A 26117-nucleotide genomic window follows, 5' to 3' on the forward strand; every position below is an offset into this window, starting at 1 on the left:
AGTGTTGTTACCATTGACGTGTGGGGCCCACCTTGATGGATTTATTGTATATCTACGCAGTCCATCTGTTTTTTCAATTCATTTTAGGACGTTATTTAAAAACATTACGGAGATCCAAATCTCTGGTGGACCATACCACTGGAAAAAGTGGCGAATGACTGTTAAAAGCTTCTTGTAGGTCACAATAGTTTAGATCCAGCTGATCTTTGTATTTTCTATTAATACATATCTTTTTTACTTTATCAACGGGTTGGATGGAAAATAGAAATTACATGTCTGCTTAAGTTGGGCCCTAGGAAGTTTTTATTTGTGGGTATTCAATCACTGCTGTTTCTTGAGATGTGATCCACCAAAGAGTTAGATATGCCTAATTTTTTTAGTTTGTGTACTAAAATCGTCTGGAAAAACAGATAGACGGTGTGGATATACAAAAAACCATCAAGGTGGGCCCCAAGGTAAGGGTAGTGGGAGTACCCGGATAAACACCTAATCCTCTCCCTGACCTAAACCCAAACCCAAACCCAAACCCAAAGGGGTTAAAGCGTGCACAGCGCACACCAAGCGCACATTAAGAGGAAACATCAATCTAATATAAAAGGGCGGACTTGAAAAACACGCCAAAACCCAATTTAATAAAATTTCCAGAGAGGATTTCTACGTCGTTTATATTTCCCATATTTTCTATTTTCTTTCAAAATTCTCGTAATTTCAATAACAGAAAAAACGGAGAAAACAAAAGAAAATTCCTCGATCGGACGTTCGAAGACGCAAAATCCTGAAAAAGGTCAGTAAAATCTCTTCCAAATTTTTTCTATTATACGATGTAATTTTAGTTTTCAAAAGCTATTCAAATTTCATATATTCCCTGTGATTTTGTTTGGTAGTTCAAGGCTATTCATCTAAAGTTTATTATTATTTCTTTTTTACGTATAATAATTTTTTTTGGATTTTTTTGTGGGATTATTACGTTTTTTTTTTTCGTATTTTAATTTTTTTTTAATATGCTATTAATGGGAGTTGGATTGCATTTGGGTGTTTTAGGGTTTCGTTGATTTTTTTTTTTCCAGATTTTTTAGGGTTTGATGATTTTTTTTGGGAATATTTGTGGTTTTATTTGTTGGAAATTGGATAATCATGTTCTTAATGCTATGTAGAATGAATCTACTGTGAGTGAGTATATGATCTTGATTTTTCAAGGGTTTTGATTTTTTTTTTTTTTTTTTGTCTTTTTGAGATTTTTATTAGATTTATTTTTTTGTCTGGATTTTTCTATTTTTATAGTCTTTTATTGAGAAATTTCTGGAGAAGAAACTATAGATTTGATATTTACTATATGAGGAAGAGGAAAGTTGGACGAGAATCGAACATGTTCGTAACAGTTGGTGATCTGAGCCGTTCATCTGGTTGGCCGTGACATGGATAAGCTGCGGCGGTTAATCTCTGCTATCGATGATATTGGTCTTTTGGAAGTGATCCTGCAAATTGGGTTGGTAGAAAAGATGATCCAAGCGGTCAAGCAGTGGACTGGAGAAGTCCATTAAAAGAATGGGTAGGATCGTTGAATCTGGGTGGCCGTTTTTATTCAGTGGGCCATATAAGGTGGGACCCACTTGATGAATGGTCCGGATCATCAGATTACTGCGACACATGTCTTATCTTGCACGGAACATTGATTAGTGGACTCCTTATTTGTCAATTTAGTTCCAGGGTTTGTTTCTAATGTGTACTGTTTGTAGAAATTTCTGATATATATATATATATATATATAGCTGATAGAATCTTGATTTGTGGGTGATAATTGGATAGAATTTATTTATTATTATTATTTTTTTCTTGGGGGTAAGAGTTGGTAAAGGAATTTGTGTCAGATTCTTGATTTATTTGGTGTCGATTTTCTCTGTTTGAAGCATTCTCTATTTCATTTATACGGTAGTAGGATATATCTACTGTTTGTTTGGTATTTGATGCACTTTCTTAATCTGTAATTTCTTTTATTTCAGTTTGGATTGTAGGCATTTGATATTACAAATCATGAGATTCAGGAAGGGGAATAAAGTAGAGGTCTTTAACAGAAGGGATGTGCCTTCCGGGTCCTGGTGGTGTGCTGAGATTATATCGGGAAATGGGCATAACTACATTGTTAGGTATGACAGGTCACCAAGTGGTAGCAGTGATGGGACCCTGGAAAGAGTGTCTAGAAAGGCCATGCGGCCTTGCCCGCCACTTGTGAGTGGCCCGGAAATCTGGGTGTGCGGGGACGTTGTGGAGGTGTTTGACAATTACTCCTGGAAAATTGCTGAAGTCTTGAAGGTGGTCAGCAAAGGGCGGTACTACTTTGTTAGACTCCTTGGGTCTTCCCAAGAGTTCAAAGTGCTCAAATCCGATGTTAGGGTGCGGCAATCTTGGGTGGATAATCAATGGGTGGTAATCGGAAAGGTAATTTCATTACATTTTGTTTCGAATTTTTCATTACCTGTTCTCTTGTTCTTGTAAAGTTAGTTTTAAATGGTTTGAGCAAGTTAGTTCTAAATGGTTACTCTTATTCAAAAAAAAAAAAAAGGTTTGAATTTTTAATGTTGATTTAAACTCTTGTTAATAATGACATCATAGTATTAAAACATTTGAGAACCGGCTCAGTTGTTTGTTGACTGAGTCGGCTTGTTCATGATCTTTCCCAAGCAGCTGAGATCTCATAATTGCTTCCATGTTCTGTTCTAGCTTTTTTTTTTTTTTTTTTTAAATTTATTTTATTTTATTTTTATTGATTAGTACGGTAGTACACACACCCCACTGTTAGCTAAGTTGACCATCTACTATATTTACTATTTGGATACTTATAAAGCCAATAAAAGAAGCATTCCTTCTGAGTGTTGAGCCTTATTAGATTGACTGATCCTTTCTTATACACATGCAGGATTCTAGAAATTGTGAACATGGCAAAACTAATAATCAGTCTCCAGGAGCAGATTCTCAGAAGCAAAGCTGCCAAGTGTTGCTGCCAGATGTAAAGTGGAAAGCTCGTGTTGGAGATGACCATTTGCAGAATGAGAATAACATTGGTTCCCAGAAGAAGAGGTCAAATATTTGCTCGTCTCATGTTGAAGCACACGCAGGACCTCGCCAAAAAATAAGAGCAATTGGGAAAGAAGGCAGTTGTCAGAGATTGGTTCTAGAGCATCCATCCCCGTTTTTGGAGAAGGTAGATGCTGTTGCTTCCCCACGAACAATGTTGGGTGAAAAATACATGCATGCTTCCTTTAACAACAGAACGATTGGATTTTCTGAAATCTACATAGAGAGAGGAAAAACAACTGCTGATGACAGATGTTATACTCCAAGAAGCTTAGAATCTCATGATGCAGAGAATATTGCATGCTCTGTCGCTAGTTGTGGTAGTACTAATGTTCCTTATATATTACACCATCGTTTTATACCAGATCTTAGTGAAGATTCGGATAGTCATTCCGATGACGCCGAATCTTCTAGTGGGAGGGAGTGTGGAGGAAAATGCTCTTTTCACACAAGAGACAATTTCACAACAGAAATTCATGAGTTAGAGTTGCATGCCTACCGTTCAACTATGGAAGCATTATATGCTTCTGGGCCCTTAAGTTGGGAACAAGAAGCAATGATGACAAATCTCCGCCTTATGCTCCACATTTCAAACGATGAACATCTGTTGGAGCTAAGGAACTTAGTTTCTACTGAAACAGAACTTGCTATTAGATAGCTGGATTGCAACTACCAGGCTACCATATTTTTTAATCCCTTTTTCCAAGTAGAATCTTTTCCTTTGCTTTAATGTTCCCACTGCATTGTAAGAAGCAGAATGAATTGTTTTGTCTTGTAGCTTCTATTTTGGGTATTCAATCTGTGGGTTGTCTGAACAGTGAATTACTGTGGCTGAGAAACATCTGTATCATAAACTCTTCAAAAGAAATGAAGTATCTTGCCCTTAAAGGATTCCAGATGTCATCCTGATGTTATCGCTATTATCACTATTATTTTTTTCGGTCTCAGTTCTCTATGGGATTGTATGATTATTTAATCACTCCTATTAAAGACGTTGCCATGATGATGTATCAATTGTTCCTTTTAATCAAGGTGCAGCATAAGTTGATAATTTAATTGGTACATCCTGGATATAGAATCTCTAACCCTTTAGTTCTGCTTTTGAGGGCTTTGAATGTATTTGAACTGGACCTGCTTGGGCGGAGAGAATCCCAAATGTGGACATCGAAAAACCCTATGGAATCCTCAGTGAATGGAAGATTCTGTAATACAACAATAATTTCTATTGTTTGGTCTAGAGTGCAATTTTCCATGGAAACGTTAAACAGTCATCAGTTGAAGGGTCAAAGTCATCTCTCATAATCTTGGAAATCAACATTTAAGACTTCTTTTTGGGAGAAATTGATATCCATGTTTTTTGAGCAAAACCTTGGAAATGGAAATTGAATTCCACAGTTACTTTTTTATGCAAAAAGCCATAAACTCAATTGCCATGGAAATCGAATTCATCCTAGAGTATGCTGTTAATCTAAACACCTCAATTTATGCAGCTGTAATGTTTCAAGGTACTATTGTTTTTTGTTTTTTGTTTTAAAGGGTAAAGGGAACTTTCTTGAAAAGGTGCTGAGTTGATGGAACAAACTGCAAGCAAAGCAAAAATTCTAAATTACAATCCTCAAAGGACTTTATACATGAAGCCTATTCCAAAACAAAAGATTTTGCCCTAACCCCAACCACTGCGTCCCTAAAGCATATCCCTGTAAAGGGAAAAAAGGGGAGTTGGCCCATTTCTCAAGAAAAAAAAGGAAAAAAGGAAAAAAGGAATATAAAATCGTCTGATCTTTAAGAAATAGATACTTTGCTTCCATCGAAAATGTCTGCTCCAAGGAAGTTGGCCATTTATGATTTTCTTTTACTTTATTCACATAAGCTTCATCATAATGGCCAAATGCCTTGTTTTGTGCATACATTGGTAATGATGTGATTATTTTTCATCTACCTCCTTGCCAGAGTGGTTATTTGATTTGCAAAAGATGTGATTCTTTGCATAGAGTGCTTGCGGTTGGTCACAGATATTCACAGATAGCATTTAAAAATTTCATGATATATGTATGTACGTTCATATGTACATAGAGGTAAGGTAGGCTCGAACTTGAGACCTCGATTTTGACACATGCCATGTCTACGATTGAGCTACAAGCTCAAACCCAAAAATTCATGTTATTTAGGATGTATTGTAGAGCCAATGGCTAATGGAATCATTTTGGTTCATTTTATTCTTATCTTTTATCTTTATGTTCAGCTACTATGGAATTTACAACATTACTTGAATTAGTAATGTGCAACTCCTCCATGCTTTTTAGTTGTTTATAAATATGCTGCGCTGGATCCATTTCCAAATATTTTATTTCCTCCATACCATTTGGCTGTGCAAGGAATTATCATTTTGAGGATATTATTGATGCTTCCCCTGCATTTTCCAGGGCTGAAGTTGGAGGCTTTTACACCTTGCTTCCAAAGGCCTCAAGATGATGGTGGGGTTTGTCATTGTAAACCTTGTGGCAATATTTGCATCCAGTTCCCTGTGAATTGAAATTTTGACAATCAATAGCTGTTATTAATTCCTTAAACTCCTATTTCAGGCCAGTTGTGAGCCTGTGATGCATGTTGGGTTGAATACAGTGAAAACAGAACCTTGTCAAGGATCCTCTGTCGGCTTGATATGTAGATGCTTGAAAGGTTTTCTTTTTAAACCTTCTCCTCAGCGACTCCATATCTGCTCATTTCGTTACTCACTGGCATTTGTTTCAATCCCCATGCATTACAAAGTTCTCATCATTCCAGGCCAGTGTTGAGGCTTATACTCGATTTTACATTAGGAAATAATGTGATGGATCAGCGTTAGGGTTGCTGTTTTTGTCAATGCAACACTTCTCAGTGAAAGATCGGCTAGGCTTATCCATAGTATGAATCTTTGAAAGCTTAGAATGGACTAAATGGTTAGAGGACTTTCTCAGTGGATGGCAATTTTTAGGAGTACTGGGAGCAAATGTGGCTGAGAAATTGCAACTATGGCATATTATGAGTGGTGCTCAATTCCAAATTATAATCTCTCTTCTAGCTGTCAAATCAAATAATTGAAAACCTAACAGAGGCATTAGTGAGAATGTGTAGAAAAATGTTATGAATCTTCTCCATTATGAGAATTAGTGAGAATCCTTCACACACACACACACAAAAAAACAAACAAACAAAAAAAAAGTGAGAATCTTCTCCATTGGTATGAATGGGCCAAATGGCAAATGTTTAGCTTTAACTATATCCAGTGTTCGAAATATCGGTATCACGTTACGTATTGCATCCTTGGGAAGTTGGGATACAAATACATATCGGTTATCGCACGTGATATGTCGTTTGTACCGGGTAATTTATCGCACATTTTGGGAAACATGGGGAAAATTGTTGAATTTTTCAACGAAACTTCAGGGATTGTTAAAAAAGACCTTAATACACTCTTTTAAATAATATCTCAAAAAAGATGTGACATAATAGGTTTCCTTTGTATAGGTTCCTAAGCTATGCGTTGTCTAACTGAACTAATGCAACTATATTTAAATTGAATGTATAACATTTAAGAGTATATGTGATGATCATTTCATCAAACACTTCTAAATACTTCAAAATTAGTCTCAATGGATAGCGGGTGGAAGGGGATTTTTTTTTTTTAAATTAATATTTTAATAATTTTTTAATATTAATTTTTTGTTAAACAAGATTTTTATTTTTTGAAAATTGACGAGGACATAACAAATCAATAGATTAGCCCTCATATATGCTTGATGTCATGTTTAGAGTGCAACATTGCAAGCAATTTGAAAGAAATTGAGGAAATTAAAAAACTTCCCTAATTTTCCTCAAATTAGATCACCTACACTCAAATTTCGAAATTAGAGTGTATGTGATGACCATTTCATCAAATACTTGTAGATACTTCGAAATTAGTCTCAATTGATAACCGGTTGAAGGAAAATTTTGAAAAATACATGGAGAACATAAAGAACCAATGGATGTCAAAATCAAAGCTTTAACTCCATGATTTTTCATGCAAAACATGAAGAACCAATGAATTTATAACCATTTGACATTGATTTAACATAATTTCAACAAAAAAAGGGATTAGAAATTGGAAATGCTCACCGAATCGAACATGTGGGATATATCGGCACTACCTGTGCATTTCGTATCGCACATGTGGGATACAAGATGTATCGTGGGATATATCAGCCGATGTCGTCGATATTTAAAACATTGACTATATCATAGTTCATGGCAGAAACCCATCACCTCTCCAGAACATGGAATCCAATTTTTAACTCAAGTTAAATCATAGGCATGGCCACCCCATGATTGGCTGAGAGTTTACAGGTTTGTGTTTGGATACTCAACTTCTCCTGAAAACAACAATACATGATTATCATGAAAGTAAAATAGGGAGTGTTTATGTTGCAATAGAGTTTGATGGGAAGCAAAAAGAAGTTGAATTGCCTGTAGTTGCTCAAAGAACAAACACCAAAGAGGTTATAGTGCTACCAGCATCCCACACAATCAAATGGGTGAAGACCATCAATAGTAGACCTTGAGGAATAAAGAGCTAACAATTGTGCAAAGAAGGAAAATTTTGCTAACCCATCATTCAAAACGCAATAAAGATGTAAATAGAAATGTCAGAATAGCACAAAAGGAACAAGTAGTGCTTCAAGAATGACTAGGGAAAGAGAAGGCTATCCCTATATTACCCAGATACTAGAATAGGTGGTATGGGAAGGATCCGATACAACGATCCAAATTTTGGAATCAGAGGAAGCAAGGATCTGATACAGTATGGGTGTTCAATAGTTCTTTACTTTTTTTCTATAATTTTACTATGAGGGATATATTTGTATTATCTACAAAAATAAGAGGTTAGGATCATCCAATCAATCTGATATAAGAGATATGCTCCATCCTTAGTAGGGCCAATCATTTGGATTATGCTACACATTCTCCACATCTATAATCGAAGTATGCATGTGTTCGAGTGTATCAAATAACTTGATGTGTACATGTTGAAGGTTTGTTTTGTAGTTAGGCCCGATTTATTGGTAAGAACATTTGCTGTAATAAATATAATAACCTTTCCTCTTCACTCTGATGCTGGATGAGATGCACAAATTGGATGGCATTGCACCATTCAGTAATTAGTAGCATTATACTAGTCAGGTACCAATCATTAAACTTTGTATGAGTGTAGCATCATGACATGCGTGTATTGAGCATCACCCAATGGATTTTGAGGGATTGCTCAGCAAGAGTATCTGTTTATGCAGATAAACTTTAAATTTTCATTCAATCTTTCACAAGAGTCTTTTACATGTATATATAATATACTCTTCCTGAAACAAAATAAGTCCTAATCTATTCATTAATTATGATCCCAACCATCAAGTTCCGTACGTAATGCAGGGGCATTTTCACACCAGGCTCGAGTGGGGTCGCCTGTGGGATTTAGGGGCACACTCGGGATGGGCGGGGCCCATAGGGGAGGTCTCGTGTTCGAGACTCCTCACCGGGGGTGATTAATGCGTATTTCACACTGGGCTCGAGTGGGGTAACCTGTGGGATGCGGGGATACACTCGGGGTGGGTGGCCTGTGTGAGGCGGTACCCATGTGATTCGGGGCCCACGAGGGGGGTTCGGTCGAGGTCCTAACCCATGAGATGTGGGGCCTGGGCTATGAGATAAATAGATTAATTCGCCATGCTTTAACAATTCGAGTTTTTAGAGCAAGTGGTTAATTGTCCTGTATCAAATTGGTATCAGAGCGGGAGGTCTCGTGTTCGAGACTCCTCACCGGAGGTGATTAATGCAGGGGCATTTTCACACCGGGCTCAAGTGGGGTTGCTTGTGGGACGTAGGGGCACACTCGGGGTAGGCAGGGCCCACAGGGGAGGTCTCGTGTTCGAGACTCCTCATCGGGGGTGATTAATGCGTATTTCAAACCAGGCTCGAGTGGGGTAGCTTGTGGGATACGGGGACACACTTGGGGTGGGTGGCCCGTGTAAGGCGGTACCCATGTGGTTTGGGGCCCACGAGGGGGGTTCGACCGAGGTCCTAACCCATGAGATGTGGGGCTTGGGCTACGAGATAAAGGGATTAATTCGCCATGCTCTAATAGTTTGAGCTTTTAGAGCAAGTGGTTAATTGTCTTGTATCAGTACGATATTAAAAATGACTACAATATTCCTAAATCCCATCATTGACACACGCGCCCTCTGTGAATGGGTCATACTCACTCAAAAAATCTCAATCCATGTCAGAAATGCACGATTTTAGGTTCATTTGAATGCTAACTCAGGGCCTTCAAAGTTCAAACGTAACCAATTTCCTGTCATTTAGATATCTTGGTGCGAGAAATGCAGTCCGCAACACGGAAAATAATAAACAGAAACTTATCGAGCAGGCCCTAGCTCTAACTTTAACAACTAATTAAATAATAAACTTACAAAAGAACTCAAAGACTAAACCTATGGACTGGTAGTTCCACAGTTTGACTACATGTGCGGTCTCCACTAACTGATCAATTGCTCATGTTGGACCACATAACTGTCCGAGCAAGATGTGGGCCCCACTCTTGGGTTTGCATCACTCCCTCCCGCATTGGAAGAACTCAGCTTTGAGTGATTTCCATACACATCCATCGGCATGGCCCACCTTATTATATTGTTTTATTGTCAGCTTCAGCCAGAGTTGCTGATGTAGGCCCTTTGTATCAGCATGAATCCTTCCTAATCCCAATCGATCGTCTGTCATCACTCTTGTGGCCTTCTCATGGGCCTCAGATTGTCATTCTATCTTGCGATTCTTCATTGATCTTGGAACTGTTTTCTTGATTCCGTGCATTAGGTGTGTTACATGCTTTGATAGACACTCCATCAAGATATTTTTTTCTTTCTAATTTGGTTGTAAACTTGTTTTGTCAATGCAGCTATAGGTTGGTTTCTCGATTTGTCCTCTGACCTATCTGTAGATCCCTCCACTGAACCCTCTTCTGATCCAATCATCAATTTATCTACTGATCCATCCAATAAATCTTCAGTGAATCCTGCTGTTGCTTCATGCATTGATTCATCTAATCTAACTGCGAGTCCATTTGAAGATTCATCCATGATCCATCAACGCCTCTTTTGGTTTAGGTTTTGGTTTTTATTGTATTTTCTTCTTGACGCTTCACGTGGCATCTAAATCTTTGCGGGCATTGACGAACATGTTTCTAGCCCTAAGTATCTTGTCTGCATCATGGAGGGCATTTCAATTCTGTACCTACTGTTTGGCTAACAAGAAGCTGGGCTGTTTCAAGGATTCTTGGTGCAGAATTTTCCGTCTTGCATTTGCCATCTGCAGTTCGCTGATGATACACTCCTTTTTTGTGAAGTGGAAGATCATATGATAGATTTTATGAGTATTTCTATTTGCCGGTTTGAGGTAATCTATGGTTTAAAGGTTGACAAGTTGAAGTGTGAACTCTTTGGGATTCACCTCTTGTCGGAGAACACCTCTTGTCTGGCAAATCTTTTTGGTTGTAAAGTAGGATCTCTCCACTTCCTATATTGGTCTTCCTCTGTGCGTGGGTAAGCCTCTGTTACACTTTTGGGACAGAATTTTAGAGAGGCTGGAAAGAAAGCTCTCTGCTTGGAAGTGCAAACTTTTATCTCTTGGAGGTAGATTAATGCTAATCAAGGCTTCCTTATCAAACCTTCCTGTCTATTTTGTATGTATTTATTCTAATCTCCAAAATCTGTCATGTCCAAGATAGATAAGCTTCACAGGGATTTCTTGTGGCAGGGAGGATCCTCATCAACGAATTTTCCCCATCTGAATTGGAAAGAGGTTTGCTCCCCTTATTCCCAAGGAGGAGCAGGCATCAAACTTCTTGATTTGGTTAACTATGCGCTCCTAGGTAAATGGGTCTGGCACTTTGCCGTAGAGAATAGCGGTTTGTGGAGATCCCTCTCCACGAGGGCTGGAAGGTCCAAAATGACGTGGGTGGACGCAGTAAGAAAAGACTTGAGGACCTATGGTTTAATTGAGGATATGATAAGTGATAGAATGGAATGGCATAAAAAGATTTATGCAACTGACCCCGATTAGTTGGGACTTGGGATAACTTTTTGATGATGATGAATTGATGATAATGATGGATATTGTGAAGCCAAAATGTGGAAATGGTGTAAGGGTAAAAGAAGGAAATCATTTTCCATTTCCAATGCTTGTTTAACAATGTGAGTTTCCATAGAAGTGCATTTCCTTTTCCATTCCCGTTGTTTGTTTTGCCATTTTGAAATGGTAGATCTACATAAACCAGGGAAAACTGCAATAATGACAACTTTAAATGTCACACCTGAGCGTTGTGGCATTTACCCACCAAGGAAATTGATTTAATAGGTTTCTTGGAGAAATGGTTGTACTTGTTTTCGAGGAAAAGCTAAGAAAAGGAAATAGATTCCCCCCTGAAACTGTCACATCAGTGGAATTTGTTTTCTTTTCCATGGTGGTTCACAGTTTTCTCTCTAAACTAATAGGTGGTGTGTGTGGATATGTGGAATTCAATGGAAAATGGCATTGGATTCCCTTGCCAAAGAACAAGAATTTCTGTGGTGCCTAGATTTTGGCTGTTCAGTCAGGGTGGTTTGGTGCAAGATACGAGCTCTCCCTGAAGAAATGCATTCTTCATATCTAGCGGATGGAGGAGCCAATTATGAAATCCAGCTGCTGAAAGAAGAATCCATACAGAATTTAAGTTTGCTATTGGAGCAAACATTTTCTGATAGTCCACACCATACTGTTGAGTGAACTCCTTTTCCGTGAGACAGGCTTTGTATTTGGCAATCAACGTATTGGGCTTATGTTTGATGTTGTACAGCCTGTGGTGGCCGACAACACGCTTTTTTGCTGGTAACTCCACCAAGTGCCATATACCTTGTCTCTCTAGAGCTGTAATTTCCTCCATAGTTGTTTTCCATTAAGAATCAGCTAGAGCATCTGCAACCTTAGAAGGAACGGAAACAGAAGATATGGAGGGGAGCTATGCCTGAAAGGAAGGAGAGATTAGACGATAGGACACAATTACCGATTAGATGAGGGGGGAGATGATACGGGAGAGTTGGAAGAGCCAAAATATGGTGGAGCTATCTCTCTGCATTACACCTGGCTAGGTTATTCATCAATCTGAACTGTCCAACTAGTGCGCCTCATTATGGATGGATGCTATTTCAAAAATCACACTGATCAAAAGACCATGACCATAGCTTGTCTTTACTTTCCAACACTTAATGTTGACCATTAACTATTTTTCTTTCCTGCCATTGATTTGAAGGCCGCTACTTAGATGGCTAGGATCATCTGACTTATGTGTATCTTGAATCAATTTTCATCCATAGTGGGCCTCATTAGATGTACCATCCTGATTGAAAGTTAAAAACGATTTGGCTCTACCATATTTTGGTTCTTATGGCATAGCGGTATCATCTCCTTGGGTGAGAAGTACATGACTTCATTGCTTTTCGAAGAGCAATTGGTAATTGGAAGTAGATGAGGGAACTTAATTGGAGGATTGATGAGTCCTTAATACTCTTAAGGATGATCCTTTAACAACTTCTCCAAGGGCTTGGTTTGTTCCTTAACAGAACTCATTGGGCTCTCCACAATGACAAAGAGAGGAAATATATCATCATGAGATGGGCGAACAGTTGTGGCCCCTGATGAGATACATTCTCAAAGAAGGTAACATCCTTAGCAAGGCATCTTTCTAGTCATTGGACAATAACACTTCTATGCCTTTTGAGTACTTGAGTAACTTATGAAGACACATTGTATTGCATGAGGACTGAACTTATTATTAATTTTTTTTACGGTCCTGAGGCTTGAACAAAACAAAGTTTTGGGAGGGATGAAAAATAATGGAAGTTTGGGTTCAAAAACTTTAAAAGGATAACTATTGTCAAGAATAGGAGTTCGTATCCTATTAATCATATAGGCGGCAGAGAGAATTGCTGTATCCCAATAGATTTTAGTAGATTTTAGGTACTAACATTCCTATTACGATTGATCACCAGACCTCTAACAAGTGAAGGTTCTTCTGGTCAGCAAACACAATTCCGTTGTGGGTGTATGAACAAGAAGTTTGGAATTCTACACCATGTTCACAAAAGTAGTTTAGTGATGATGTAGGTATTTCTTGGTAGCATCTGATTGAAAAACTTTTATTTTAGCAGCAAACTGAGTAAGGACCATCTTATGAACCTTTTTAACAATGAAAGCAATCTTATCCCTACTTTTGATTAAATAAACCCATGTAAAATGAGAATAATCACCAACAAATAAGATTGAAGCTTTTGTAACAAAAAACTAAGGTAATTGGGGCAGGTTCCCTCACATCAAAATGAATTAAATTAAAACAGTTCTATTTTCATTAATACATAGAGACAAATTTCACATTGAAAGTAAAAATCATTCCCAAACTTATTGGGAGCTTAGGAGACTTGACAGACAAATGATCCAAGCAAGTGTGCCATAGATTAACACGCTCTTTATTACTCATAAGTCATAACTTGACTCGGAAACCAAAGAAGTGGAGGTGGTCCTAGTGTCGAATAAGTACAACCCCAGATCTTCATGACCGTCACCAATCCTCTTTGTTGTTAGGTCCTGAATAACTCAATGAGATAGAAAAATGTGGCTTGACAATTCAATTGTTTTGTAAGTTCATTAACTGACAACAAGTCGGATGGAAAGGAACATGAATAGCAGATGACAACACTAACTAATAAAGTTGATAGGCTCCTTTTCCAGCAGCCTTGAAAAAGGGGTCCATCAGTATGTTTAATTCGACTAAAAGTAGCAGAATATGAAATGAAAGTTTCCTTCTTACCAATCAAGTGACATGCAGCACCTGCGTGCACCTGAGTTAGTGATCCATGTTGTGGATGGACAGGGATGGGACCAAAAGCCATGATTAACGGTAACAAGTATACCTGGTTGCTTAATCCTCCAGATGGATAGGAGGCTTTAAGAATCTTCTTGTTGTTGAAGATCATTTATGGTTTGATCTTTTGGATTTGATGCAAGACTGCTTGAAGCAGCACAGTGGTTTTACTCCCCCTCAATTGTGACATTGTTGGTAACAATTTTTTGCTTTTGGCCACAAGTGAGGATTGAAGTCCGAGAACTGCTCGTGAACATATCTTTGACCCCCATAAGTACAACGGAGTTTCTCTTTGTCAATGGCCCCATGGAAGTATTGGGGCTGTCCTTTTCCTGGAGGCTCCCCTTGAAATGATTTGGACCCAGCCAAGAAGAACTGTCTCTTTGGGATTGTAGAACTCGTCTACCAGAGGTAGCTCTCTGGTTAGTCACCTCTGATATAGAACTTGCCCATGTAGCTCGAAGTTAGAATGGAGACTGACAAGAAACTCAAAAAATTCTTTTTTTTTGCTTAGCTTCTTTTGGTATCTTCTAAGGTGGAGGCTACAGGCTGACAACGATATAATTTGTCCCCTTTTTGTTGCTTTGCAGCAAAATATTCTTCGACCGTCAATTCTCCTTTGTTTGTGACTTCATGGTGCAATTGCTAAACACACGCCAGATTGTCCTGTTGAGAGTATGTCCTGGCAATGATTTCCCATATCCTTTTTGTTGTTTTTAAAAACAATAAACCTCAGCTAGTGTTGGGCTGCACGGGGTGAAGAAGCCATGATATTACTGTCATAGCCTCACTTTTCCAATCGTCAAGGGATGGATCATCGGTAGCAGGCTCCTTTTTATAGTCCATAATATACTCTAATATCCTCCTGTTCTCAATGAACATTTTAGCCAACTGACGCCAATCAAAATGGTTCTTTCCACCAAGTTTTACTAGGGTGATCTTATTGCATGTGGTTCTTTTGATCACCACTCTCTCATGTTTGATCATAAAATAAAACCAATCAACTATTGCAGCTCAGACATACAGAGTCATCAGAAAAGCCAAACCATATCAACCACTCATATTTTTTTGCGTACAGGCCAGATTTGAAAACAGACTACATGTTGGGATTGTTGTGAAAGATAGAATCATAACTTTAAGAATTTTAGGTTTTAATTTTATTAGATACTGTTCTCATCTAGATGAAATCAAATTTCTAATAGTAAAAAATGTATTGTCCGTGTCTTCCGATTATCATAGATTCGGTGCCTTTCCTTCTTCAATGATGAAAGTCTCTCCTCGATCCATCTCCAATAAAGGGAAGGTTATTGACTCTTCTCTCAATCACACTATAGGGCTGTGATTGGAGAAAATCTAAGAAAGCTGTTCATCAGGTGGACAATATAGATTGATTGATGGATGAAGAGAAGGGATGGACTTATTCTCTTGGAGTACTACTTTCAGTAGCTCTTGCCCATACAGACTTCGGTATGCCCTGCATCATCAAAACTATGTTAACCTACCTATTTTGTGCTCCCAAATTCAGCCAAATCCTTCCACTATCAGTGGTGTCCACTCTTGGCCCAAAATCCCATGCAACCACTTGAGGTGGATCCCTAAAAGATCCATTGTTGTCATTAAAAAGTACTGGATTTCTATCCACAACATTTCCATTCTCAGAATTAAAACAAATTAGAATTCTCAGTTCGCTTCCATCAAGCTAAATAACATTTTAATGGTGAAATCAAAATATCCATTGGTCAAATATGTTTGAGAAACCTTTTGAAAACAATTTGAGGTGCTGGCCATCAATAGAAGACTTGATGGAGGATCTGATCAATAAGATTTATCTACAAGCTAAGTCTCGGAAAAACTAGTGAATTCCATGTTGGTGCACGTTTGGCTTCTACTGATTCCTAAAGCATGCACCCGATCACATGCAAATGTCTTCCACTAAAGTGACCTCAAAAACTGTGCTAAAGCCATCACAATAGGACTATGAAGTCTTTGCGTAATCTCAGGTCTATGGATTAGTCAAAGCCGGTGTATGATAAAGTCAATCAAATCCGATCATGATGGGCCTCTCGGTTACGAGATTCGATGCGATCCTCTAATGCAAATATTCAACCAAGCCTGGTGAAGGGCATAGACAGCGAGGTAGCTGATGGTGGAGATTTATACATCCTAACTCGTCGCTGGTTTCTCATCACAGGGAAAACCACAAAACTAATCTCAGGTCTCCCAAACCTGCTGGAGTGGTTATGGCATTTAGCGTACTTGAGAACTGTGGTACAGTGACTCTTCCTTAGCGTTGTGGGCAGTTGTGTCTGTTTCATTCTTTCCCCTTGTGCCTACTAGAGAGACTCTATAATGGAATTCCTGTGACACATTAAACATATAATGCCAAGTTTCACACAGCTAATAATAGAACCAAGAAATTAACAAGTCCCTGATGACTTAATCCCAATCATAATAAAAGTTCACAAGTGATCAAGATCTAGTAATCTAGGCCAGATTGCCTTTCAGGGAACATTCATCCAACACAATAGACGATCCAATGGTCTTGGAGGTTCTGGCAGGGCTGCTAGTTGGGTCTAGAGGACCTGGGGGGTTGCTGCTTGTGGCTAGTGGTTGGGTCGGGGGATGCTAGCAAATGCAAGAAGAAGGAGAAGAAGTACGGAAGGGAGGGAAAAGAAGAGAAGGTAAAACAAATGAAAAAGGAAAAGGGAAGAGAAGAGAATAAAAAGAAGGTAGGAAAAGATCACATCTTAACTCATGTCTTGCTCTGATACCATGATGAAATTCATGGTAGGAAAGAAGAAAGAAAAAGAGGGGAGAAGAAAAGGGGATTAGAGAGCCTAATCTCTCTCTACCCTTAAAACTCTTATTTATAAGTATTGTATGGTACTCCGCAGGTGCACCTAATACAAACAAACACACTCACACATCTCCTACACATTCCATGCACCACTTTGTTAGTAGAAAGAGCGGGAGTTCCAACAGCTTCTTGGTTAGATGAGGTTTTCCCTACTGCCAAATGCCAAAGCCCTTTCCCAAGTAAGACTCGTTTCCTTTAAGTGCTCTTGAACCTCCCCCCCTATTTTTTTTTTTGCATTAATAAGAATGTCAATTCCACCTGGTCAAAAAAGGAAAGTTGTATTATGATAATCTAATGCCGTGTTTGGAAATCATGGATTCCATGGCAAGCAGCGGAGAAGGAAAAGGGTTTTGCTTTGATGCAATGCTATGTGTCGTTTTGATGGTGAAGAAAATGGTGGATTCCACCAAGCAATCATTATACGTTTCCACAATTTGGATTTTGGGCACTAGAAACTAGGTTAGTATCGTGAGAGGAATAAGATATTTCCACTTGCTACCCAAACAAGAACTCAAAATCAGAATCCATGTTTCAATAGTTCTCATGGAAATCATCATTGAATAATTGTTGTTTTTTTTTTTTGTTTTGTTTTGTTTTGTTTTGTTTTGTTTTTTGTTTTTCCTTTCTTTTGCTTTGGATTCCATGTAGCCAAACATGCCCCAAGTGCGACAACATTGCTGCAAATTCACAAACATGTGGAAGTTGACTATGACTTCATGAGGCCACGTGCAATAAAAGGATCACAATGACTGCTTTTATATCTTATCTACTAGGCATGATAAATCTCATCTTCTCCCTTAATAAAAGGGGCGGGGACACCCTGTCGTCATTAAAAAAAAACAACTCTTCTTTTCCCCACCGAGCTGGGAATGATGGAATTTGCATTCTCGAACTTGAGAGTGTACATAATGTCATTTGACGTGATGCAGTTGCATGACTGGGAACTTTATATTGAGGAAATTGGATATTTGGAACAAAATGTAGTTCAATATGGTCTTAGTATTGGTTTCATGACTGCAATATTTTAACTGTGCTAGTCGACCTGATGTCGCTGCTTGACTACCAGATTTTCCCTCTTTCTAAGATTGTTGGTCATTACTTGGATGAATATGCAGCAGCCAATGCAAGGGAAGTTCTGAGCCTGCACTCTTCTGTGCTCGTATTGCCTTAGGTCCATCTTTCTGTTGTCGGAATTCTTGTCCCTCTTCAATTCTGTGGCCATGTTACTAGTGCTGATGTTAATGCTACTGCTTAGCAGCATGTCCACTTCCATAAGAAAACTATGCATACTTAAATCTTAAATAAGTTTCAAGATGATGGAACTCGAGTTCCATGCATTTTGTGAAATGCAGTTTGCTGACTCACTCGCCAACTTGTAAACGTCTAGAGATGTGAGGTTCTTGTATCTCAACTCTCTTCTGAACTGTTTTCTCCAGCTTTATTGAAACCTTTTAGCTGCAGTATTTGTTTTTCTTTTAGCTTGCTGGCTGTTATGACATTCTATCATTCTTTTCAACTTTGTTGGCATTCTTTGTTTTTTTTTTCATTCATTCTCTTATTCCCCATCTCAGCCAAGTTCTAACTATTGTTCTACTCTCATTAAAGTGAAGCAGTGGCATTGAAAATTTCCTATTTTACTATGGAGCACCCTAGTCCTAAAATAAGGAAAACCATTTTCTGAGCTTGGGAATCTGAATAATTGCCACCTTGTGCCATTACTTTTCTTCCATAGTTCTGATTTCATTTTGGACATGTGCTTGTACAGGTGGAGTAGCTGACGGTACAACACTGCTTTATGATAAAGTCAAGATTGATGATCTCAAGAATGATGATTCCAGAGTGCCGTCCTGCATATTGTCGGTCTGTAGAAAACTGTTTTCTGATGTTATCCATAACGTTTTTTTTTCCCCAAATTGTAGGGGTGAACCGAATCATTTGAAATGAGATCATATTCTGGTCAATGATATAACGGACTTTACAATGATATGCATTGGTATCTGATTAGTTCCTGATTGGCCAATTCTGTACGACTGTGGTCCTTGGTTTGGTGATCTGGTTGCTGATCTGATGTGTTCCCATCATGGATGCCCAAGAGTGATGCAGATTGAATAATTCCAACCATTCATCTTTACTTCTTATGGATTGTTGCCAGTTTTTCTGAACTGACTACTTGTAGTGTGGAGATAAAACCTTCATATCACCTATTGATAAAAAGGGGTAGGATTGTCCAGTCTTAGAGATTGTTCTGGCATCCCCTATCCATGACAGGGCTCACCAGGTCAACAGTCTTCCTAATCATGGATACGCAGAGACTGGCACATCAGGACACATTTTGCATCCTGACGTGTCACCAATGCATCAGGCCCTTATAATTCTGTGCAAGTAATAATGTCAATGGAGTAAGTGTGCGATTCTCTACCCGAGAGTATGCATGGCATCCTCTGGTTTTCAGTTTGCAAGTTGGGTCTTGCAGGCTATGCTTCAGTGGTCTAGATGAGTCATTAGATGGGTGCCACGGTCAATAAACCATGCCTGAAGATCTCCTTAATGGGACAATCCTGACCCTTTGACTAGTGGCTTGCAAACTGACAGCTCACCACCACCACCATCATAACATTGTCCAGCTATTTGGGTTCACTTTCTGAATTCTATTTTACCAGTCATCACTATGGCCATATACTCACTAATAATTCCTTGCAAATAGACGGTTAAAGATAAAACAGCAACAGTCCACATTCAATGGCTATATTATTCTCCAATTTGGGGTGTGGTACATGCATTTGGCCCATCTAGCAGATGACTGGATCATTTAACCATGGGCTGTGCATATCCTTGTTTCAGTTTATGTACATCATGTAACAATGATTCTTTGGAGGTTTCCAACACTGCCATTGTTCTGCAGTGTTCTGAAGATTTACAAGTTGGAAGAATTCAAAATGTCTTAGGAGCTATGCATTGGAGAAGATGGAACTGGATATTTCTAACCATGGTATGTCCTCTTTCAAGTTTGGATTCTTAGAACTGAATCTATCAGAGAAAATGTTGCTTCAGTGATATAATATATCATAAATTCTACCACTCTTTGATTCTTTTCTAGTATGCTATAAGGAAGTTGAATATGCAAATTCCAAACATTCAGAACATGTAGGGTGATGCATTCAGCAATTAATTCATGGTATACATCCTAAAGAGGTTCTAGCTCGGTAATATGATGTGAATTTTGGAGTAATTAGATGATTTTCAGCCCTTGGTATACTCATGACCTGGGTTCCTGTAAGTGCTGATTCTAGAGTCGAGATTGTTGATGTAATGGGTCCTGCAGTGGATGGACCATGCCCCAAAAGTATTCCAGATTGTAAGATCATGATGTATACAATCTTTGGGTTGTTTCTGGATTTTTTTTCTCCACAACTTTTGACATTCCGGATGCTGATCCTGGGATAAGATCTACAATTTTGGAGCATGGCCCATCCAGCATGGGGCTCATGGGATCAATGATCCGAATTTTTTAACATGCACACACACCTGCACGCTCAGACCACAGTGGGATTTCACCACAATGGGTACTCGAATCCATGACCTCGTGTTGAAACTCTTGTGAGTCAACCACTCAGGACCTGAGGAAACCATAAATATCCTTGGTCTGATGATCATATACCACCTGAACTCAGCTCCCTTTGCAATTTAAATGCTCTCACCAATTGAATGAGGCTATGCGTTCTTCTGAATTCTGAATATTTGAGGTGATTCGATGTATTTGTGTAAAATTCCAGTGACTCTACAGGCCGGTGGGAGGAGATTGGGGCCCTCCAACTGCAAATGCAGCATCAGATCTGACCCTTTCCTAACATTTGTTGTGGCCCACTTTGTGGCAGTTGCAGTATGCATCGAGAACTTGCTGCCTGTTTGTCTGGCGGTTCGCATACCTTCTCATCAACAGTATAGTATGTGTGCGTGCATATGTTCTGTAACATTGAAATGTTGATTATGGTTTATGTATATGCTGCCACATTTTCTAGAATCATGGTGAGAAATGCTGTTTAGTGATTTTGGAGTAAGAGATTGAAGGGGTGATTCACTGCAGTTGTGCCAATGTAGCACACTAGTGGTAGTGTGTGCCACACGACATTCCATCGCCCACTGTTTCTGACCAGCATTGACGTTGTGTTTCAGGCCAATACTGTGCCCCAAAATTTTAACCTTTGATATTATGTTTGATTAGGAGGCGATCCCACTGGTATATTTGGGAGCGGCAAGGGGCCAAGTCAGCCCACATGGCCTGAGATCGGTGGGCTTGAGCCTTTCCGGCTGCTTGACTTTCAAATTGATGACCTCTGGCATAAGATAAGCAGAGGGGTGTTCTGGGTGCCTGGGACATAGAGGATGGTGGATGGGGATGACAGGGTCCCACCTCTGACTTCTTTGATAGCGGCCAGTGGGTCAGTTATGGTCTTGATTTTGAAGTTGGATCAATAAACATTATGACCCACCTGAGCACCAGCAGGCCTGTTTATAATGTTAATGGGCAGGCTCTGCCTGAAACTGAAGGCAGATTGGTGGGACCGGGTTGACGCTTACCTGACCCATTATCACCGCTACCACCTCTAGCTATGGGCTCCAGCTCAGTGAAAGAAAATGGTTCAAAATTAGGAAATGAAAATATTGTAAATGGTTTTTTGAAAGCATCCTACAGCCAACAAAAGAAACAACCAACGTAGATGACAAAAATCAGAGCTATTATTTTCAAAGCGATGTCAGTTGTGTGATGGCACTGGATAGGGCTGCGACAACTTGACCTGATCTGTCAACCTGACCGGACCCAACTCAGAAAGTTGGGTTTCAGGTCAACCCGACCTGACCGAACCTAACTCAGAAAGTTTCAGAAAGTTGTGTTTTGTCAACCTGAAATTAAAAGGGTTGGGTTTGGATTTGTTCTGACAAACCAGGTGAGCCATGAATATATATATATATATATATATATATATATATATATATATATATATATATATATATATATATATATAAGGTCGACTGTGATGTGTGATGGACATCTACTTGGTGCATTTGGTAGGTCTCCTTTAGGTTATGGAATGCGTAAAAAATCAGTAGCATTTGTAACTTAGGCATGATTTCCCATTATTTTAATTGATATGCCCAGCTAAGTTACAAATGCTACTGATTTTTTACGCATTCCATAACCTAAAGGAGACCTACCAAGTACTGTCCAACATTTAAAAGCACTTGATGGGGCCCACTTCGGTTCTCGAATGACCTTAAATTTAGTATCTCCTCATCTAAATGGGACACACAATAGATGGGCCAGATGTCTAAACCACATCTCACTGGACCTATATACAATCAGAAAGGTTTCAACGGTGAGCATCTACTCTCAATTGTTGTTCGTGGATATGGCCGACCTAAGTCATGGATTAGCTTGATTTTTAAGCCTATGGCTCACCATGAAAGGGTGCATAAGATTAATGAGATTTATGTCCCTCACACATCATGATATGCCCATAGAACACCTCACCTCAAAATACCTTTTCCCTATATAGTTAGGGTCTGGAGCCCACCATGTTTGTTTAATCTCCGCCATCCAACAAGGTTGTCTCATTGGGGTGCCCAAAATTTAGGTTGATCCAACAATCATTTCATGTGGGGCATCACATTTCAACGTTGGATCGACATGATTTTTTGGCGAATTCCATTTTCATGATGGGACAACTTTCTTAGACGGGTGAGATATCTCACAAACACCATGGTGGGCCCCACATGCCAACTAGCTGGAATCTCTCTTAGAAATGCTTAAGTGCTCTCGGAGCATTACAAGTTATAATACTTCTAGTTGCATTGGTTCACCTGGACAATCCAATTGATCAATCTTAACCGTCGGTTGGGTCCAGAACACTTTTCACAGGCTACCAAGCAAAAGTGGCACTAATGGGATAATCCAATCCATCATTGATTAGGCTTAATTTTTCTACTGCCATCTTCTTTCCAAGCCATGGATGAGATGGTTATAATTGCCTAACAAATAGATGGATCAAGGTCCGATTTTGTAAATGATCTTGACCGTCTATGTTAAAGTCCATTTGTCAAGTGGTTAACATTTCTCAAATGGGGTGTGCTGTTCGCATGGTAGCTCATGAAATGTGCATTTAACCTAATGAACAGTCTAGATTGAAGATGGGCCACACGACGAGAACAATGTAAAATTGCTACATAAAACTTCCAAGTTCAGGTTGTGGCTCGTTTGAGTTTTGGACCAGTCTAATTTTTGTATCTTCACTTCATCCACGTGAATAACACCTGATTGACGGGTTTGATGAAAGATACGCACCATGGTGGCCCCACAAACAAACCTATGGTTGGTATTCCATTCCATTTTGTCATTTGGTGTGGCCCATCTGACTTATGGATCTGGCTGCATTTTTGTCACATGATCTAGAATCGAGTATAGAACCTGATAGACAGAGTGGATGTTGCATATAGAATATAGTGGGCCCCACAGAGCTTGGGTGGGCGTAAAACAGGTGATATTCCTTGTTTAAATACGCTGACGATCAGATTAACTAGTTGGACCAAAAAGGTTGGCCCTGTCATGAAAAACACCTCATGGTTAAAACAACGGTGATCTACTCATCATGTGGGCCAGACTGTAGAAGAAAATGGACGGCTGTCGATCTGATCGGGCGCGGCTTTGGTGGATCCCCGGATCCAAGAGGTGGGTGGATCCCTCAATATGGGGCTCACTGTAATGTATGTGACTTATATCCACACCGTCCATCCGTTTTGAAAGCTTATTTAGGGTATGATCCCGAAAATGAAGCAGATCCAAATCTCAGGTGGACCATACCGCAGGAAGCATTGGTTATTGACCATTAATAGCTTCTTGTGGGCCACAAAAGTTTTGGGTCAAGCTGATATTTGTGTGGTCTCTTCATCCAACTCTTTGTGACCTTATCAACAGGTCGGATGGCAAATAAAAATTCCAGTGGCCCCCAAGATTTTTTAGTGGTGGGTATTCAATCACCACTCCTTTCTGTGGTGTGTTCTACCTAAGATTTATATCTGCTTCAATTTATGGATCATGCCTTAAAATGAGCTTTCAAAACGGATGGACGGAGTGGATATAATGCACATATATCATGGTAGGCCCCAAAGTCAGGGATCCACCCACCTCAGTGGACCCTGGAGTCTGGACTGGAATCCACCGAAGCCTTGCCCAATCTGATCAAAAGTACGTGCGTCGCCCACTTGTTGAATGGATATCTTCACGGTGGGGCCCACCTTTAGGTTGGGTTAGAATTTCATGCACGCATGATATGTTGGCAATTATTTCCTTCCAAAAAAACCGGAGCTTTTGTCTGTGGCACCCTTCATCAGGAAACCGCGTTCATTGCCAAATATCTAATGCGCGGCAGCTGGGAGGAGTGGATCCAGACCCTCCATCTCGTCGTCTCCATCTGTGGACAGCCCTCACTAGAAATTAAACCAAATTGAAAATCCTAGCCGTATGAATGTCATCGATGGATACAACATGCCAGTTGGACGGTCCAGATACATAGATCCACTGCCAACTGTCAGGTATTGCACAACAAACAACCCTACTCATCCAAAGCACGGTCATCATAGAACACCGTAGCTATGCAAATGTGAGTGTATATGTATGTAAATACACACGCACCCCTCATAAACATATATAAGGTGTAATACATGGAAGATCAAGGTGTTAATGGGCCGGGTAGCAATACCCGCTGGGCCCAAGCGGGCTTGCCCTTGAAGTTGTGGCTCAATCAATTTTCAATAAGACTCACATCCAATAAAAAAGATCAAACCCAAACGTTCGATGCCAGCAACACAAAACCATAAATGATGGTATATACTTTATTTGAATGGTGACCATTGATTTCATTCCTCTAAAATGTTTATTTCTTGGTTCATGTGTGGCCCACTCGATCAACAAATAAATAAGGAAAATTCAAGTCTGGCCCACCAACATATATATATATATATATATAGAATTGAAGAGTAGAGGAACATAAATGGTGCATGGCCATGCATAGGTGGGCCAGGGATCCTGTTTTAGCCTCATCTATTGTTGATTGTCATTCATGTACCAGAAATGAATGGTGTCATCACATATATATTTCTTGTATTAAATGGGGTTTGGGTAGTTAAGGAAATGGAGCTGAGTTGTACATTTATTAATGTCTGTCCACACCATCACATACACCCAACTTTTGTCTCTTTTGCTTCTCATGATTATTGGAGCCTTGCCATGTGATGGGCTTACCCTTCTATTATCCAGATTGGCATCCATCACGTGACCTCCACGTGATTGATTTTGAGAGATAGAGAAAGATAGGCTGATTGGGAGACACTACTTACTAGTCATCTGTTGAATTTTTAAACTACTACTTAAAAAGGTGGTGACTGGTGACTCATAGCTCACACGTGTACACGTGCCAGCAACACCCAAATCGCAAGCTTACCCTTGTTGAAGTGATAAAGTCCTTAACATACATTGATACACCACACTCTCACAACTTAAAGCTTATGGAGTAAATGGTTGTTTGACATGGTATTAGAGCGGAAAGTCTTATGTTCGAATCTTGAGAGCAGTAAATATACCTCGTTAATATATTATTCTCCCACGGGGGTCCTGAAAATCAGGTCCGAGAAGTTAAGCCTGGCCTATTTATGGTGTGAGTGTCCCTCCACCTTCGTCAACATGTTCCCATGCGAATTTCCCACCTCGCACATGCGGGGGTGTTGAAGTGATAAAGTCCCTTGATATACATTGATACACCACTCTCTAACAGCTTAAGCTTTTTGAGTAAATGGTTGTTTGACAACCCTCTCAGACAAAAGATTGTATGGATTGGAAGATCTTTATACGTTCATTAGATGGACAATGATCCGACGGTTAAGATCATCCAACGATTTGGAGGGTCTTGATAGATGTGCAGTGGCACGTCTTGACAGAGAGGGGATGCCCAACGACAACTGTCATTCGACGGTCGGGCATCAGCCACGACAGGATGACGTGGAAGATGGAAATGAATGAGATGGAGCAGTGGCAAACAATCTTCCAAGAAGAAGCCAGGGAGATGGAGGCTGTATAGTGCAGGATTCGAGGTTAGTTTTTAAACTAATGCTCTTACTAATCTTGTCCATGCGTCTAAGGAAAAGATGCTCACATGCACTTTGATTCGTCCAGATAAG

The 26117-nt window shown here is 39.5% G+C and overlaps 1 protein-coding gene across 6 annotated transcripts; it reads left to right on the top strand.

Annotated features, from left to right (window-relative positions):
* The first annotated feature begins 566 nt into the window (after positions 1-566).
* LOC131223248 (uncharacterized) lies at positions 567-20932 on the top strand. 6 transcript variants are annotated; one of them, XM_058218589.1, is made up of 8 exons: positions 567-784; positions 2001-2436; positions 2915-3392; positions 5496-5551; positions 5655-5751; positions 18655-18749; positions 19792-19878; positions 20674-20932. In XM_058218589.1, the coding sequence occupies exons 2-8, from the start codon at positions 2032-2034 to the stop codon at positions 20872-20874; spliced, it is 1419 nt and encodes a 472-aa protein (XP_058074572.1). In that variant the 5' UTR covers positions 567-784; positions 2001-2031; the 3' UTR covers positions 20875-20932. The 6 variants fall into 6 exon arrangements, with proteins under 6 accessions (XP_058074572.1, XP_058074574.1, XP_058074573.1 ...); XM_058218591.1 differs by having other exon boundaries at positions 568-784; positions 20765-20932; XM_058218593.1 differs by having other exon boundaries at positions 569-784; positions 20663-20815.
* Positions 20933-26117: the final 5185 nt, after the last annotated feature.

Source organism: Magnolia sinica, chromosome 13 (genome assembly GCF_029962835.1).
Source record: "Magnolia sinica isolate HGM2019 chromosome 13, MsV1, whole genome shotgun sequence".
NCBI lineage: Eukaryota > Viridiplantae > Streptophyta > Magnoliopsida > Magnoliales > Magnoliaceae > Magnolia > Magnolia sinica.

Excerpts from the sequence above, each read along its gene's own strand:
- LOC131223248 (XM_058218589.1), top strand. The coding sequence starts at position 2,032 with ATGAGATTCAGGAAGGGGAATAAAGTAGAGGTCTTTAACAGAAGGGAT. Across the intron at positions 2,437-2,914 it reads AATGGGTGGTAATCGGAAAG|GATTCTAGAAATTGTGAACA; the intron begins GTAATTTCATTA and ends ATACACATGCAG. Across the intron at positions 19,879-20,673 it reads ACTGGATATTTCTAACCATG|GCCGGTGGGAGGAGATTGGG; the intron begins GTATGTCCTCTT and ends GTGACTCTACAG.